The sequence below is a fragment of the Trypanosoma cruzi genome, genomic scaffold (assembly GCF_000209065.1).
Source record: "Trypanosoma cruzi strain CL Brener 1047053516371 genomic scaffold, whole genome shotgun sequence".
NCBI classification, from domain to species: domain Eukaryota; phylum Euglenozoa; class Kinetoplastea; order Trypanosomatida; family Trypanosomatidae; genus Trypanosoma; species Trypanosoma cruzi.
In genome coordinates this window covers 1-16655 of record NW_001849385.1, presented here as the reverse complement: position 1 = coordinate 16655, position 16655 = coordinate 1, and the positions used below count along the sequence as shown (strand labels likewise).

The following is a 16655-nucleotide window of genomic DNA, read 5'->3' as shown; positions in this document are numbered from 1 at the left end:
AGTCGGGCATCAAATTCCATTGTGGGTGGAATGGCTGGAAATGTTGTTGCCGCGTCATTGATGGATGAGGAATCGCTTCTGCGTGTGGCTCTTTGAGAGCTCACTTCGTGTGCGCTCTGTGTTGGCTGCGGGCTGTGGCCGTATCCCGTTGGCCGTGGGATTGAACTGGAGGCAGTGGCGCTGTGTCTCTTCTCATCTTCCATTCTGGGTGAATGCTTGCGGCGTGTGCCTTCCTTTTGTGGATGCTGTTTTGCGGTGTGTGCACTGTGCGATGGTGTGTCTTCTGTGGGGCGCCGCATCCTCCTCCTTGTGCGCGCACCGACAGCGCCGCGACGATTTGTGTGTGTGTGTGTGTGCTTTCCCGCATTGTTGTGCGCCTGGCTGTTGTCTTGTGTTTTGTTCCAATCAGAGGCAGGAATGAAAATGACGTTTCTGTCGGCATGTCTCCCTCCATCCTTCATTCTAAAAAGTGTGACGCCCGATGATTTGGATAAAGTGCTCTGTGCACCCCTGTTTTGTTTGGTCATTGCGGCTGCAGTGGGACTCTGCGGCTGCGTGTTCGTCGCACGTGCCGCATCGTCCACTGTTGCTCCCTCGTTGTGTTGGGGGAGTCGACGAGCGACGGCTTTGGTGGAGTGGCGCCCCAGTTTGGGGAGGAAGGCACCAACCTCTGCTGAATGCGACAGTCTTTGCTGCAGGCAATCTGGAGGGATGATGTCGTTGTTGCCACGACCAACTGAGATAGACGAGGACCGCACTGCGTCTTTTTCCGCTTTCTTCATCATTGCAGTTTTCTGTAGACACACGCACCGCACGGCAGCGACGCGACCACCATCCAGACGGCTGCGAGCCAATCGGACTTTGCAATTGATTTGGGTTAGGGTTTCCCGTGACTGGGTGCCACCGCCGTGCTTCTTCATCCCTTCCTTCTGTGTGTAATGCCGTCTGCGCGTATGGTGCCGCTGTGTGTTGTGCAATGCTGACCCACGTGAGCGAAAAACGACGCTTTGACTGCTGGCAACTGGCGAATCCTCCACCCCTTTCCCGCGTCACCACTTTATTCTTTTACGCGCTCGATGGCTGTCGGTTGCGACGCCGCCATGCGGGTCTGTCCCGTCTCTTGTGTGTCTTTCACTGCATCGGGACTGCTCTGTGATGTAGCCATTCGGTAAAAGGAGCGGTGCCAATGGTCATGTGTCTTTTTGCTGAAATAGCGCCACTCTGAATGGTAGCTGTGTGGAGCTGCGGGAGCGGTGGGAGGGCGAGGGTGTCACTGGCATGATTGTGTCTGTGCTTCTTTGTGTCGGTGGCTGTGCATTGGTGGGGACTGTCTGTGGCTGGATGCTTCTGCGTGCCAATTTCTTTATTTGCTGTTGTCTCTGCCTCCCTTTCCTCCGATCAAGCAGATAGAGACACTTTGGATTGACCATCACAACTATCGTTTCAAGGTGTTAGGGATTACTCGCAGTATTAGGATTAGCATCAGTGGGATAACGATCTGGCGGAATCGTGTATCTGGATTTTCCATCTGTAGAAAGGGATCTGCTAGACGGGAGTTATGGTCGACGGGGTGAGAGCGACACAACACGACAGTCCTGTTGGTGCCTGTTTGTGTCGGTGGATGCGGTCTGCGGAGGGTGCGTGTCCGCGCAGCCGGCACCGTGTGCGGCGCAGGGCCATTTTGGCTGTGCGTGCGGTGCTGTTTGTGGCGTTGGTGCTGGCTGCGGCGGCGTGGATGCCCGCGGTGCATGCGGTGGTGCTGCGGCTGCGGGGCGGTGCGGTGGACAGGGCCATCATGGTTGGCCGCGCCATGGACACAGTGCTGATGGACGGCGTGCACATCACGAACGGCGTGGCTGTGGTGTTTGACGTGCCGGCGATGCTTCCCGGCGCGCTGCGCATTGAATTGAGGAACTGCGTGTGCGACGGCGGTGCGCAGATCTACGTGCGGGGCTACAGCGGCGAGCCGGCGAGTGACCGGAGCCTGGAGGTGAGCGTGAGCGGGATGTCCGGCGGCTACTGCTCGCTTGTGTTTGTGCACAACCTGCCGGCACACACGAACGTGACGGTCCGTGACTCGACGATTGTGACGGCGGGGCCGATGCGCTACTCCCAGCTGAAAATGTTGACGGACGCGGTGGCGTCGCCGCTTGTGCTGTACGCGACGTCGCTGTTGCAGACGCAGCTGCGTGTGAGCAACACTGTGCTGAGGTCGTTGCACGCGGGCGGGTCTGCGGTGTACGTTGGCGGCGGCGTGGACCTGCTGTCGAGCGCGGTGGTGCTTGACGGCGTGTCGCTGGAGGCGTCGGGCGGTCCGACCGCGTCCGCGATGCATGTGGCGTCCTCGTCGCGTCTCAGTCTGCGGAGCCACTCGGTGTTCTCCGTGACGAACGTCTCGGTTGTGAGCAGCGGCGGTGGCATTGTGCTTGGCGAGCGCCTCGAGGTGGTTGATTCGGTGCTGCGCTTCGTGGGCGTCGAGGGGTCAGTTGCGTCGTCGCTGGTGCGCTGCGACGGTGGGACGATCGGTGGCGGCGGGTGGCTGGAGTTGCGCGACGTGTGGGCGGTGGGCGAGGCGTCGTCGGTGGCGTCGCTGTCGGGGGTGAAGCTGAGCGGCGGCACCGTGTCGATTGCGCGCTGCGCTGCCACCGGCGCGACGCTTGTCTCCGGGCCGACGATCACGAGCGGCGTCGTGTCGGTGCAGTGCAACCGTGCCGGCGGCCGGGTGCTGGAGAGCAGCGGCGACTACCGCTTGGCCGGCCTGCCCTCCGTGAGCGTGGTGCCGTGCGACGGCTGTGCGGCTGCGCTGGCGTGCTTTGATGCGCTGACGGCGTCGTTCTCCGACTGTGCGTGCAGCTGCCGTGCCGGCGGCGTGGGCGAGGCGTGCCTGCCGTTCGACGTGCCGGTTGCGAGGGCCGGTGGTGGTGCGCAGGACTGCGTGAGTGGCGTGACGCTGACGGAGTCCGTGACGGTTGGCGGTGGGCGTGCGACGGCGTGCTTCGACTCGGTGGTGTTCAGCGGGCCGATCACTGTGGCGGTGGACCTGCGCTTGATGGACGCGTTCGCTGACGTGCTGAACGTGACGCTGCGCCGCTGCGTGCTTGCGGGCGGGTCGCAGCTGCGGATTGGCGGCCTCAGCGAGAGCACGGCGCGCCTGATGCCCCACGCCCTCGTCAACATGACGAATGTGACGTCGGTGGAGGGCACGATTGTGCTGCATGGCGCGGTGCCGCCGAACTCGAGTGTGCTGCTGGCGAACTCAACGCTGCGCGCGACGGTTGGCGGGTCGCAGTACGTGCCGACGACCCCTGGCTTCGCGGGATTTCGGTGTGGCCCCGCGCTTGTCCTGGACGGTGTCCGGCTGCTGTCGACGCGGTTTGTCATGACGCGGTCGACGCTGGTGTGTGGCGGTGGCTCGTGCGCTGCGATCCTCGTGGAGCGCGGCCTCGGCGTGCACCTGTCCAGCGTCTTCTACATGGACAACTGCGTTGTCAATGCGCAGATGCACGTGATGTACGCTTTTGGGTCGGACCTGCTTGTCAGCGGCGGCTCCGTGTTCTCCATACAGAACAGCTCGTGGAGTGTGTCGAGCATTAACATCTACAAAGGCGCGTGTGAGTTTGAGGGCGTTGTGGTGGATGGCGGCAGCGTGCTGCAGATTGTGTCCAGCACTTTCCGTCTTGGCTTTGCCATGCTCATTGCAAATACGCTGACCGTGACTGGTGGCAGTTGGCTAGTGCACCGCGACAACGAGTTCCGCACCGCCTACGTTGTGTACGTGGTCAAGGAGAACGGCGTGGCGTTCCGCGATCGGAGTGTGTGGTCGATAATTGACAACGACCTCACGTACGGCTCGTATTTGTCGACCATCGCAAATATGACGAGCAACTGGTCACCACCATCCGACACGCGCCCGATCATCTACGGCATGTGCAACGAGGCAAGGGGCTCTCCTGTGACGGATTATCAAGACGACCTCAATATTGGGACGCCCGTGAGGGTGTTGGACTGTGGTGCGTGCACCATGGAGGCCGTGTGCTTCGCTGCGAGGACGAGCAGCATTAGCGGCTGTGGGTGTGTGTGCGCTGCTGGCGGCTACGGTGACACGTGTCTGCCGGCTGCTGTTCCGGACGGCCTTGGGCCGCTCCCGCTCCCCGACGCGAAGGACACGGAGGTCCGCTGCGTGCACGGTGGCAGCATCAGCTCCGTGTACGATCCTGATCCCGGCGTGCGTTGTCTGTGCTTCGTCAACGTGACTTTTACCGCCGCGATTGTGCTGGAACTGTCATATTTTGGCGCTCCAAAACAGACACTCAACATCACGCTGCTGCAGTGCGTTCTCGTGGGCCTGTCGATCAAGGGGAGTGGTGTGCGAGTGCACGTGAACGTGACTTCTTCGATGCTGGATTCTGGTGATTTGGAGTTCAGGGGTGATTTTGGCTTGAGCTCCCAGATACTGGTGGTTGGCAGTACGCTTGTGTTGACGTCTGGCCACGCCATTCATTTCCAGAGGTTTTCTCTTGGTGTGAACTCGTCGCTGCTGCTACTCGACAACAACATTGAGGGGAGTAATTACGCAGTCCGTTTATCCTTTGTTTTTGTTGATGGAGGCAGGATCATTATGAAGGGAAACAGGCTGAGGGGAGCGGAGGAGGACGTTACTTTGGAATCCGCTGTTTTGTTTGCACCTGCTGTTTTGAAGAACGGGGGCTACTTTGACGTGGAGAACAACACGATGATCGCAGTAAATGGCATTTATTTTTATGGGGATACCACCGTGAGCTCTGCGGGGCTGCTGAGAGTGGCGGACTGCGCCTTTGTCGGCAGGACAGAAATTTTTGATTCCGCGCTGGTGCATTTGTCTGGCTCTGTGACACTCGAGGGTGGAGCGCAGTGGCGTGTGGAGGGCAACAGCGTGAGCGCAGCCTCAGTGATAGGTATGCCTAATTCCTTGTGCAAAATGAAGCTGTCGGGCAGCGGCACCACCGTGGTGCTTGCAAACAACCGTCAGGTGGAATCGAGTAAAGCCTTTGCGAAACTTCTTCCACGGGGCACGATTGTGAAGCCGCCCGCGCGGTTTTTGGTTGGGTGCAACCTGCAGGGCGATGAGGAGGTGTCGTACGGCGGTGTGTTTCCGGAGGGCGTGGTGGTGTTCAGGTGCGGCACGTGCGACGACGACGCGGCGTGCCACATGCCCGGGACGGAGTCGGTGGACCGCAGCTCGTGCTCGTGCAGCTGCAAGGACGGTTGGCATGGCGCGTCGTGTCTTCCCTTCGAGGTGCCCGACACGGTTGTGCCGCCCGTGGCGGAGAGAGCCGTTGACGGCGACACGAGCTGCGTGGTGAACCAGACGCTGAAGTTCCTCACGCTGAACATGTGGAAGACGCACCACTGCTACGCGGGTGTGACATTCAGCGGCGTGGGTGCTTCGCTGACATTTTCATTCGACAGTATGCCGCTGCATCTCCCCATCAACATCACGCTGACTGGGTGCACATTCCGTGACGGTGCCGCGCTGCAGTTTGTTGGGGGTGCTGAGTCGGCGGAGTCATCCGGCGTCCTGATCCGCGTGAGCCAGACGGTGATGCGGTCCTCTGTTATTTTGTTTGCACTTGCCCTCCCGAAGCACTGCGACATCACCGTCACGGAGGTTGACGCGGTGCAGTCTTCTGAGGTTCAGCTGCTTGACCTTATGAGCAACACGCTGAGCGTTGTGCTGCTGCAGAACTTTTTGTTGGCTGCGTCTTCGATGTTGGTCAGCAACGTCAAGGCGCATGCATTGAGGTATGGGGGGTCTGGTTTGTACTCGACCGGGACGCTGACGCTGGTGGGTGGCAGCTCGCTGTACACGCGGTACTGCAGCTTCGATGGATACGCACACATGCTGTACATTAATATCCTCACTGTGAGTGATCACTCTGTTTTTGCGCTTCTCAACAATAGAATTTCTTTTGGGGCAAGTCTTCTTTATCTGCGCCATGGATTCAGCGTGTCGGATCACAGTGTGTTGCGCGTGGTGGGGAACAGCGTTTTTTCATTCTATGCTATTTACGCTAACAAATTTTGGACCGTTGAGCGATCAAGCTGGTTGGATTGGCGTGACAACGACGTGGGAGTGGGCGCGATTTTCAAAGACTGTGATCCCACCTTTGTGAGCATTGACAGCAGCAGTGTGGTGACGCTGACGGGTTGCAATATGGGATCGACGGGGTTGTCGGGGCCCCTGCTGTCGCGGGTTGGGGCCGGTTACCGGTTCGTTGCTGGGTGCCTGACGGTCGCGGGACGGGAGGTGACGACGGCGGCTGAACTGGAGCTGAACGGCATCACCAACGTGACGAATGTTGCCGCGTGCGGGGAGTGCACGAAGGAGGGCGACTGCTTTGCTCCGCTGACGACGGCGATCATTGACTGCAAGTGCCAGTGCGCTGCTGGAGGGCACGGCGATGTGTGCGTCCCGGCTCCTGTGCCTGCTGGCCCGCCACCGCCGCCAACAACACCACCACCAGCAACACCCACGCCACCGCCGGTTGGTGAGTGCATCAGCGACATGGTGTACCCCGAGGTTGCGCAGGCAGTGGGCGGCGGGCTGTCGTGGCTGTGCTACCGCAACGTGACGTTCAGCGGGGGCGGCATGAGCATGACGGTGCTGGTCGGGGCGATGACGGGCGACGTGGTGAATGTCATGTTTGATGGATGCACTTGGAGGGACGGCGCCGTGCTGTTGCTCTTGGGCAACGTGCACGCCGCTGTGGGGTCGCTGAACATCGTCGTCACCGGCAACACATTTAGTGACGCGCTGCTCAGCCCGGAGGGTGGGTTTCCACCGCACACAAACATCACGATCAGCGGGAACCGCTTCATTGTCACGAGGCTGATCCCTCGGTTTTGTTTGGGCGTTAGGAGGCCGTCGTGTGTTGCGATGAATGGACTGGCGATCAGCAATGACTCCGCGGTGGTGCTGAGCGGCAATGTGTTTCACGCAGTGACGGCATCGTCAAGCGCCATTTACGTTGTCAGGTCTGCGCTGAGCGTGTCGTGGCACTCCGTGTTTGCGGTGTTGGGCAACACGTTTCATATGGCTGGCGGTGACGGTGCGCCGATACATCTTGAAGGGTCTAGCCAATCCTCATCGCTGAAGGTTCTGAACAACTCTGCCGTGGTGATCCGAGGCAACGTTGTGTCGAGGCCGGTGCAGTGCTTTGTGTTATTTATTCGGACTTTAGACGTGGAGTCTCTTTCAGCTATTGTGTTTCAGGGGAACGAGATGCAGGGAAGCTCGGTTGTGTTTTATTCAGGCGAATCGTCCAACATCTACTACAACTCCTGGTTGCAGTTGAGTGGCAACCTCTGCCGTGAATCCCCATCGGAAGCCCTTGCTTTTTTTTACTCCACGGTGAATCTCCGCGACTCCACGGTGTCTGTTTTTGGCAACCAATTCATTTCCAGCACGGGAATGACGAAAGCGCTGTGGATACATGCAGTTTCCAGCGACCTCAAAAACGGAGAGATTGTGGCTGCGTGCAACAGTGTGAACGGCGAGGAGGAGGCGAACTACGCCATTCCGTCTGTGTACAACGCCACATTTCTGACGTGCAGCGACCCATGCACCCTCGCGGCGTCGTGCTTCCCCGCGTACACGACGACGGCGTCGAGTGATGGCTGCGCCTGCACGTGCGCGGAGGGCGGCCATGGCGATGCATGCCTGCCTGTTGCTGTTCCCGAGCCACCGAGCACCGACGGAGCCGACTTGTGCGTGCGGGACGTGCGTGTGGAGGTGGGGGTGAGCGCCGGTCTCGGGACGTCGGTGGCGTGCTACGTTGGCGTGACCTTTGCGGCGGACGTCGTGGTGGATGTGGAGTCGATGTCGGGGAGCGTGCGCAACGTGACGCTGGCGAACTGTACGTTTGTGGGCGGAGCGAGCCTGTACGTTTTGGGGTGGCGTTCCGACTCGCCTGCTGGCGAGCGCGCCGATGTGTTGATCAGCGGGCTTGAGTCGCGCTCCGGCGGCGGCGTGTTGGTGGCGAACCGATTTCCGCCGGGCTCGCGCGTCACTGTGGTGGACTCGGTGCTGATTGCAGAGAAGCGTGTTGCGTACCGCGACGCCTACGACCTTGGCGACGTCTCCGCGTGCCTCGTGGTGCACAGCGTGAATCTGACTGGGAGCGTGCTGACCATTGCGCGCACGCACGTGGCGGCTGTGTTCGGCGACGCTGTTGGCGTGTTGTTGGTTGGCGGCGTGGCGCTGCAGTCACGTGGTGCGCTGTACGTGGACGGACTGTCGGTGCAGACGGCGCTGGGGCTGTGCGTGTCGGTGGAGGGCGGTGTTTCGGCCAGCGGCGGCTCCGTTGTGGCGTTTGTTGACAGCGACTTCCTGCTGTGCAAGCACGCGGTGTGTGTGCGTGGGGCTGTGAGCGTGTCGGGCTCCGCCGTGGCGCTTGTGCGGAGCGACTTTTCGTTGACGGAGGACTACGCGGTGGCGTTTTATTCGACGGTGAGCCTGGATGGCGGGTCGATGCTGCTGGCGAAGGGCAACGTGCACGACGGCGTCTCGAGGGAGATGCTCCACGCCGCTGGCGCCGTGACCGCTGCTGGGAGCACGCTGAGCTTTGTGCGCAACCGAGCGCTGCTGCCGCGGATGCTGTCGCTGAGCCTGTCGCTTGCGGCTGGGGCGCATGTGAGGGTGGCGTGCAACTACGCGGGTGGACGTGTCCTGTCGACGGCGGAGGAGTACGCTGCTGCTGGATTTGGCGACGCTGGGCGCATCGACGTTGCTGGGTGCGACGCCTGCGACAGGGACACGCACTGCTACGCGCCCGGGACGGCGTCGGCCAGCATGAAGGACGGTGTGTGCGAGTGCGTGTGCGGCAGCGGCGGGTACGGCGAGGCATGCGTGCCTGTGGGTGCTCCCGTGCTGCCGACCGCTGTGGGCACTGCGTCGAGTTTGTTTGTCCGTGAGGGCGTGACGGTGCGGTCGGTGTTCGTTGTGCCTGCCGGCGCGAGCGAGGTGACGCTGCGCCACGTTGTGCTGGACGGCGTGAGTCCGGTGCTCTACGTGCCGTGGATGGCGCGGGACGGCGTGCGGATTGTTGTGCAGAACGTGTCGCTGCTGAACGGCGCCGTGCTGTACGTGATGGGCGGTGGAGGCCTGCGCGGTGCGGTGGCGGCGGGGAGCGACGAGGGCGGGCCGGTGGAGCTGTCGGTGTGCGATGTGGAGGCGCTGAACGGTGCGCTTGTGCTGACCGGCACGTTCCCCGCGGGGTCCGTGCTGACGGTGACGGACTCCGTGCTGGTTGCCGCGAGGCCGACGCCGCTTGTGTATCTTCCCGGCTCGCGGTCCTCGCCGTACGCACCGGTGCTGGTGCTGTCGGGTCTGCGGCTCGTGCGGTCCGTGCTGGTTGTGTCCGGCGTTGCCCTCGTGACGGTGGTGACTGGTGGGCGGACGGTGGTGGTGGACGGCGCCGTGCTGGAGCTTGTCGGTGGCGGTGTCGCGCTGGACGCGGCTGTGTTCGGTGGCGACTATGCGTTGTACGCGAGTGCGCGCGTGGTTGCGTCTGAGGGCGCTGTGCTGCGCGTGTCGGGGAGCCAGGTGTACGCCGCGCATGGATTGTTGTTCGAGAGCGGTGTGGAGGCCAACGCGTCCGCCGTCGTGGTGAACGACAACGCCGGTGCGCTGACCGATGGCGCGCTGCTGGTGCTGCGGGGGTCGGCGTCGTTCGTGTCCGGGTCGTGGCTGTCGGTGCGCGGCAACAGCATCAGCGGCAGGCTCCTGTCGCTGCCGTCGTACCCGCGCCGTGCGGAGCTCGTGCAGAGCACGCTGACGCTTCACAAGAACGCTGGCAGCGGACCCGTCGTGATGGACGGCACCGTTGCGCTCGGGGGTGCCGGCCGAAAGTTTGTCGTGGGGTGCCTGACGCTGAACGGGCATGCGCTGCAGCCGATGGACTACAGATCCGCCGGCATCATCGGGAAATTCCGCCCCGTGGCGTGTGGCGTTTGCGATGCCGACGTGCGCTGCTTTGCAGCTGCGACGAGGGCGATGTCGGGGTCGTGCGGCTGCCGCTGTGCTGAGGGCGGGTACGGGCGCGACTGCCTGCCGGTGTACCTGCCGCACGTGGACGGGTGCAACCGCACGCCCGCCCTGCCGCTGCTGAGCCACACGGAGACGCTGACGGAGACGCGCAGCCTGACGCCGGGCATGAGTACGACGCACTACAGTCCGACGCAGTACAGTTCGACGGAGACCCTGCAGGTGACGGAGACGGTGGCGCTGTCGCCCACGCGGACGCCGACGGCATCGGTGAGCAGCACGCTGTGGTGGAGCGACGTGGCGTGCCCGACGCTTGCCGTGACGACGACGGCGGCTGGTGGGAGCCTGACGCAGAACGACATTCGCGGCGGTGGGAGCGCCGTCCCGACGCGGCTGATGGTGGCGCTGCCGCCGCCGTTTCGGTGGGCACGCGACCCGCAGCTTGGCACGCACCTGAGCTTCGTGCCGGTGTCGACGGCGCAGCCGCGCGGGATCGGTGGTCCGTGGGGAGCGATGCTGAGTAACGCGAAGTGGGTGCGCAACGCGACGAATCCGTCCACCGTTCTGGAGCTGGCTGTGCCCGTGCACCGCGGTTACTTCATTGCTGCCGACGAGACGATATTCATTCGCTGCGACGCTGTGGCGGTGTTCGGCGGCTGCAAGGGTGTGCTGCTTGGGTCCTTCACGATCAGGTCAAACACGCTGCCCGCCGCTGCCAGCGTCGTCTCGGCGATCACCGGCGTTGTTGCGGGTGCGGCGGCTGTTGCCGTGGTGGTGACCGGCGGACTGGGCTCCATTCTGGAGATGCAGGCGCTCGGCGTGTTCGCGAGGATGCCATGCGCCTCGGCGCAGGAGCGTGCGAGCACCGTTGCGCTGCCTTACTTCCTGTCGGTGTTCGCTGCCCGTGACCCGCTGTGGATGGTGGTGGGCAACGCGCTGCTCGCCGCTGTGTTCGGGTGCGTGCACTGCGGTGTGACGGCGGCCTTTCAGCGGTGGCGCGGCGTGGACGCGGCGAGTGCGTGGGCTGCGATGCGCTTCCCGAGCCTGACGTACGTCGTGGCGCACGCGATGCACCTCGGCATCTTCTTTGGCTCCGTGCTTGCACTGGCGATGCCCGACGCCCGCGTGCAGCACCGCGTAATTGGTGTCGTTGGCGTGCTGTACGGTGCGGCGTTCCCTGCTGGCGTGTGCTACTTGATTGCCCGCCACGTGGGCGCGAGCTTCACGAGTTACTGGCGGTTTTCGAGGAAGCCGCTGCACGAGCGCCTGCTGTACCCCGTTGGGTATTGGCACCCCGCGGCGCAGCAGCGGATGTACGGCGGCATGCTGACGAACATGAGGGGCAGCTGCGTGTACTGGTGCGTGTTCCAGCTGTCGGTGTTGTGCGTGGTGTGCCTGATTGCGGCTGTGCACCCGCCCGTGGGAGGCTGCCACGTCCAGTATTTCTGCACGGCGGCTGTGCTGCTTGCGGGTGCGGGCGTGATTGCCTTCACGAACATGATGCGCTCGGCCTTCCTGACGGTGATGCACACTGCGGGCTTTGTACTCCTTGCGGCGCTGTGCGTGGTCAGCGCGGCCAACCACCTTGCGCCGAGCGACGGCGGTGCGAGGGCGTACGCGGCTATCGTGCTGCTGCTGACGACTGTGCCGCTTTTGGCGACTGTGTACAGCGTCGTTGTGTGGTATGCGGAGGACCGCCACTGGCAGGAGCTGCGCGAGCCGCGGCGTGGAGGGCTGGAGGCGCTGCTGCGCGATGACGAGGATGGCGACGAGGAGACGCAGAAGCCCCACGAAATGACGTCGTCGTACGCCTCAGGCACCACCGTTGCGTCGTTGTACCGACCACCCGCACCGCCGTTGCAACCCATGGCGGTGACACCCACTCCGACACTCTGAGCCTGTTCGACTGTGTATCCAGTGCGAGCTGCAGCGTTAATTATGCCCCTCTGGACAGGTGAAGATGCTCTGCTTGAAGAAAAATGTAGCGCAGTTTTTTTTTTTTTGAAGTGGAAGGGCTCCGACCCCAACAGTCTCTTTACGCGGCGAGAAGGCACAAAGCCCCTCGCAGATGCGGCATAACGTGGATGCTTCCGGCGGGTATCTGCTTTCTTTCCATTATTCATAGATTGATTGGGTGATTTGGTGTTCTTATTTTATTTTACCGATTATCGACGACAACGGGTTATCGGGGTATCACGGTAGCCCGGGGCGGATGCGTAACGGGTGTGTGTGCGTGTGTTTTGCGCCCGCCGCTGCAGCACCTTGTATGGGGGCTGGTGCTCTCTCTCTTTCATATCTGTACTCTGTAATGAGGACATGCTTGACGGTGGTGGCTGGTGTGCGGATCATAGGATGCATTCAGGAAAACGTCAGGGAAAACAATCGATGAAGCCCTTCTGCGACGCGTCATCTCCTGGAGGTTGTGAGTGCGCGTTGCTGGCTGATATGAGGGAAGGCGTGGGGCCACGGCTGCGCAGCTGCGCAGCCATCCATCGGACTCCGCACCGACCGCGTCATTGATTGTTGGTTTGTTTCTATTTTTTGTGCGGGTGCCTGCAGTGACTCTCCCTCCTGTCCCACGATGACTGTGTGGGAGGGCATGCTTTTCACTCTTTACACTTCTGGCGCTGTGTAGAAAGAGCAACAAGAGAAGGAACGAAGAATTATGCGTAATGACTTATTACTTTATATGTAGGTATGTATGTATCGATGTATTTCTGTGGATTATTTCATTGTTTCCTCCTTCTCTTTTTTTTTGCGTCGCTCCACACGTGTCTCAGTGTTTGCTTTAGTACGGCCACACACGGGTAGTTTGAGTCGCGGATGTTTTTTTGTGCTTGACGCCATTTTCTGTTAGGTGCTGACGCGGCCACGTTCGGCAAGCATCCACTCTCCACGGCATGCTGCCTGATATTTTGGACTCATCCCGGATGTAACGCCGGCACCACCGCCGTGGCACGCATGGGAGGTAAGATTTAACGCGGGACAGCGAAGGATATTGCGCTGCACATGTGTCTGCTGCATTAGTTCTGTTGGGGAGGTCTTTAATTTAGAGGAAGAGGGATGAACATTGCACGATTTCGTGGCTTGGAGGGGTTATTACCCTTTTTTCAAAAATATTTTTGTTATGATCTTTGGTTCCCACCCGTGTCTGCCCCGATTGCCTCCCCTGAGTGGAGCTGCGCCATGGCCGTCCTTTTCTTTTTTGCTTGCAGGAGGAAAAACACACTGCGAGCGAAGAAATCACACGTCATTTATGCGGCGTTCAGGGAGGTACGTATTTGAGGTGGAGTGCACATATGTGGATGTCGTGTGAGACGAAGCGGGGGCTGACTGATCAACCGTCACTCCTTTTCTGGAGAGTGTGCTCCTATTTTTTTTTGCCCTTTTGTATCAGGGTACGGCGGGATTGGACAGCAACGTCCCACGAAAGTCCTTGCACAAATACACACTCTCATGTCACTGTCGCCCCCGAATTCGGGTGTAAAACCCAAATTTTACCTGCTTTTTGCATTGGCGCAATTATTTATGTATTAACTGACGTCATTCTTTCCTGCGTGTCATTTTGATTGGATTGTGTGGGATTGCTCGCCAAGGCCATCAAACAAAACAGGCTGAAACATTCGTGTATTTAACCGCCACCTTGCGCGCACGTATTTTTTTTACTTGTTCTGTTGATGTGCACTCAAACAGCGAGGTGTCCGGAACTATGAGTGCGTGGAGTTTGTCCTGCCATGTGAACTGCGGGCAGCACCGAGGGGCTGCCACTTTGATTCGGTAGAGTTGTTGTGTCTCTTTGCAGGGCTGGCAGGGAAATTCCATGCAGCCTGCTACTGCTGTGTGCTTAAATGCCACTCCATGCGAATAATGTGCTTCAGCGAGTAAAGGGGATGATTGGGCTTGTGTGCGCGCTGATTCTGTTTGCTACTTTGTGCGGGCACGCAAGACTTGAGTGGTGGGAAAATGGAGCGGGGCGGTGCATGGCCGCGTTCCAGACTGATGGTGCTCGCCTCGGACAAGGCATGGCCGTACTCGTGGGGTGCGTGTGAATTCAATCGTGACTGCTATGTGAACTGCGAGGTGAAACGCGCGTGGTAGATTGTCAAGGGCGTTGTAAACAAATGGTCCAGCGGTCACGGTGGGACCGACTTTGCGCCTCATCCGTGTGTGTTGATTGGGACGCCCGGGATCGGGAAGTCGATGGCTGCCGGTGCGTACCTCCTCTACCAGCTGCTGCACTACGATGCCGAGAAACTCCCTGTGGTTGTCTACTATACTGGGGATCAAACATTTCTGTTTGACAAGACCACCAAAAAGTTGTCAGCATACTTGGGTAAGGGCAGTGCCCTCGATGTTGTGGACAGGCTGTCTTGGAGCGGGGTGAAGGGGTATATTATCTACGACGTGGCAGAGGAGGTGTATCGTCCGTCTCCTTGGTTTGCCTTGCAACAGATGGGGCATGATTGCGGTAACATCACCAAACGAGAATAAATACGAGTTGTGGGCTTGTCAAAACTTACCCTTACGAATCATAATGAATTGTCCTGACGAGAGCGATGTGAGGGCAATGTGCGTTTGGGAACAACGCAGGAAGCCTCCGCAGCAGCAAGCGGAATACTGGCGAGAGGTGAGGGGTCGCATGGATAAAGTTGGACCGATTCTTCGCCACATCTTTGATGAGCAATCATATGATGATCGGATTGAGAAGTGTCGCGAAACCGTGGAAGAGACGATTTCCCCGGAAACTCAGTATTACACTGGTTTGGGGAATTCTACGATGTGGGGTGGTAATAGCGTGTTCCACTGGCTTGCGAAGGTTGCACGAATACGTGAGGAAGTTTGCAAGGGTGAATTTTCTTTGAATTTGCCGATATCTGACCATCTCTGTAATAAAACATTGTGCATGTTGGCAAAGTTAATGCAGCAGGATGATTTTAATTCACTCATTGAGACTCAGGCATAATCTTGTATCAAAAAATATGGAACGGTGTACCGTGTTTGCATTTTTGGATGCGGACTTCATAACTGCAATAGAACGCAGACTGAGGGAGCTGAAGCGAACAGCACGACGCCAGCCACACCGCAGTGCGCTGGAGGGGTACTCACAGGAGCGCCCCACCAGGCACCATGTCTTACCGCCACCGCATTACTTTTCTGAGAAGGTTGGCGTAGATTGCTGTGTGTTGTACGTACCGGAGGTGGAGGACTTTCCGCTGTTGGACGCTTTCTTTTGTGGACTCAAATCCGAAGACGCTGGTTGGGCTGCGGATGGCTACGGCGGGTGGGCACCACACCCTAACCAGCACTGTGAGGCAGTTCACTGAGTGCCTGGCGGCATATTTTAATGCTTGGGAGGAATCATCCCGAGACATGTCGTGGGAGATGATTTATGTGCAGCACGAAAACAGCAAGCCGATGAATGGCTGGCGAAGATGTGATGTCGACAATTCCAATAATGTGAGCAAGAAGGAAAACCGAGAGATTGCGGTGTTCTGGGAGGAAGAGGTGCGCCAGTAAATGGCAGCAATATCGTCGGACGATGCCAGAAGGGACGAAGCTCTCTGAGGTGAGGAAAAACGAAATAGGAAAACAAATTAGGGAATGAAAGGGGTAGTTTTGATTTCTGGTAAAAAAATATTGTGGGATTTATATATTTTTGGATACTTTTTTGTGTGCATACGGTGCGGATGCACCAGCACCAGGCGACAGTATATCCCACAGATTTCAGAACTGTCCAACGCTATCGAACACAACAGTGGCAGAATAAATTAGGGAGGGAAAGGGGTTGTTTGTTTTTGGTGAAAAACATTGGGTGATTCTCATGTAGTCTGCTGATTGTGTGTGTGTTTGCGCACGAGGCACAATTGGAGAATTGCCCCGGTATGAGAGAATCATTGTGGCTGGCGGTGTCACAGTACTACTGCATTGTCTATTTTCTTCTATTGTGTTCTGAGGCCCATCACGAACAGAAGCATTTTTAAGGAATGGACGAAGAATAAGTTCTATTGAGGAAACAGTGCGCTCCGTGTGACCGCATGGAGTGAGGCACCGCGTCATGGATGGGTGAGAAATCGCTTCCGCGCGTGGCACGTTGGGTGATTGCTTGCTCGATGTGCGTTGTGCGTTGGCTGCGGGGCTGTGGCCGTGTCTCGTTGGCCTTGGGATTGAACTGGAGGCGGTGGTGGTGTGTCTCTTCTCGTTCTCGTCCACGGTGGGTGATTGCTGGCGGTGTGTGCGTTTGTTGTGTGGAGGCCGTCTCGCAGTTTACGCACGCAGTGTGCCATAACTGCTGTGAAAGGCCGCGTCTTTTCAGTATGGAATTGTTGCTCTTGTGCTGTGTATTTTTACCATATCTTTCGTTATGCGCATGAGTGCTGGGCGTGTTTTACCGGGGCGTAGGGTGCGACCATCCGCCATGGCCACAATTTATATGGTTGAGGACGCGTGTTAGGGTTAGGGTTAGGGTTAGGGTTAGGGTTAGGGTTAGGGTTAGGGTTAGGGTTAGGGTTAGGGTTAGGGTTAGGGTTAGGGTTAGGGTTAGGGTTAGGGTTAGGGTTAGGGTTAGGGTTAGGGTTAGGGTTAGGGTTAGGGTTAGGGTTAGGGTTAGGGTTAGGGTTAGGGTTAGGGTTAG

At 59.2% G+C, this 16655-nt stretch overlaps 1 protein-coding gene, 1 non-coding gene and 1 pseudogene across 2 annotated transcripts, besides 5 other annotated features; all 3 read left to right on the top strand.

Moving 5' to 3' along the window:
• Positions 1-16655: part of a sequence feature (areas not merged during assembly with more than two copies in the genome that could not be assigned to a particular haplotype) that runs on past the window's edge.
• On the top strand, positions 954-1024 carry Tc00.1047053506241.25. Its single transcript, XR_008255330.1, has one exon. It is a non-coding gene; the product is annotated as a C/D small nucleolar RNA (snoRNA), TB8C3C3 (small nucleolar RNA).
• On the top strand, positions 1559-11920 carry Tc00.1047053506241.19 (dispersed gene family protein 1 (DGF-1), putative; the record flags this gene model as incomplete). The annotated part of the gene is made up of 1 exon (XM_812802.1): positions 1559-11920. One exon carries the CDS (start codon positions 1559-1561, stop codon positions 11918-11920), a length of 10362 nt encoding a protein of 3453 aa, XP_817895.1.
• Positions 6473-6522: a microsatellite.
• Positions 13988-15589, top strand: Tc00.1047053506241.10 (annotated as a pseudogene).
• Positions 16285-16471: a repeat region.
• Positions 16471-16655: a repeat region.
• Positions 16472-16651: a microsatellite.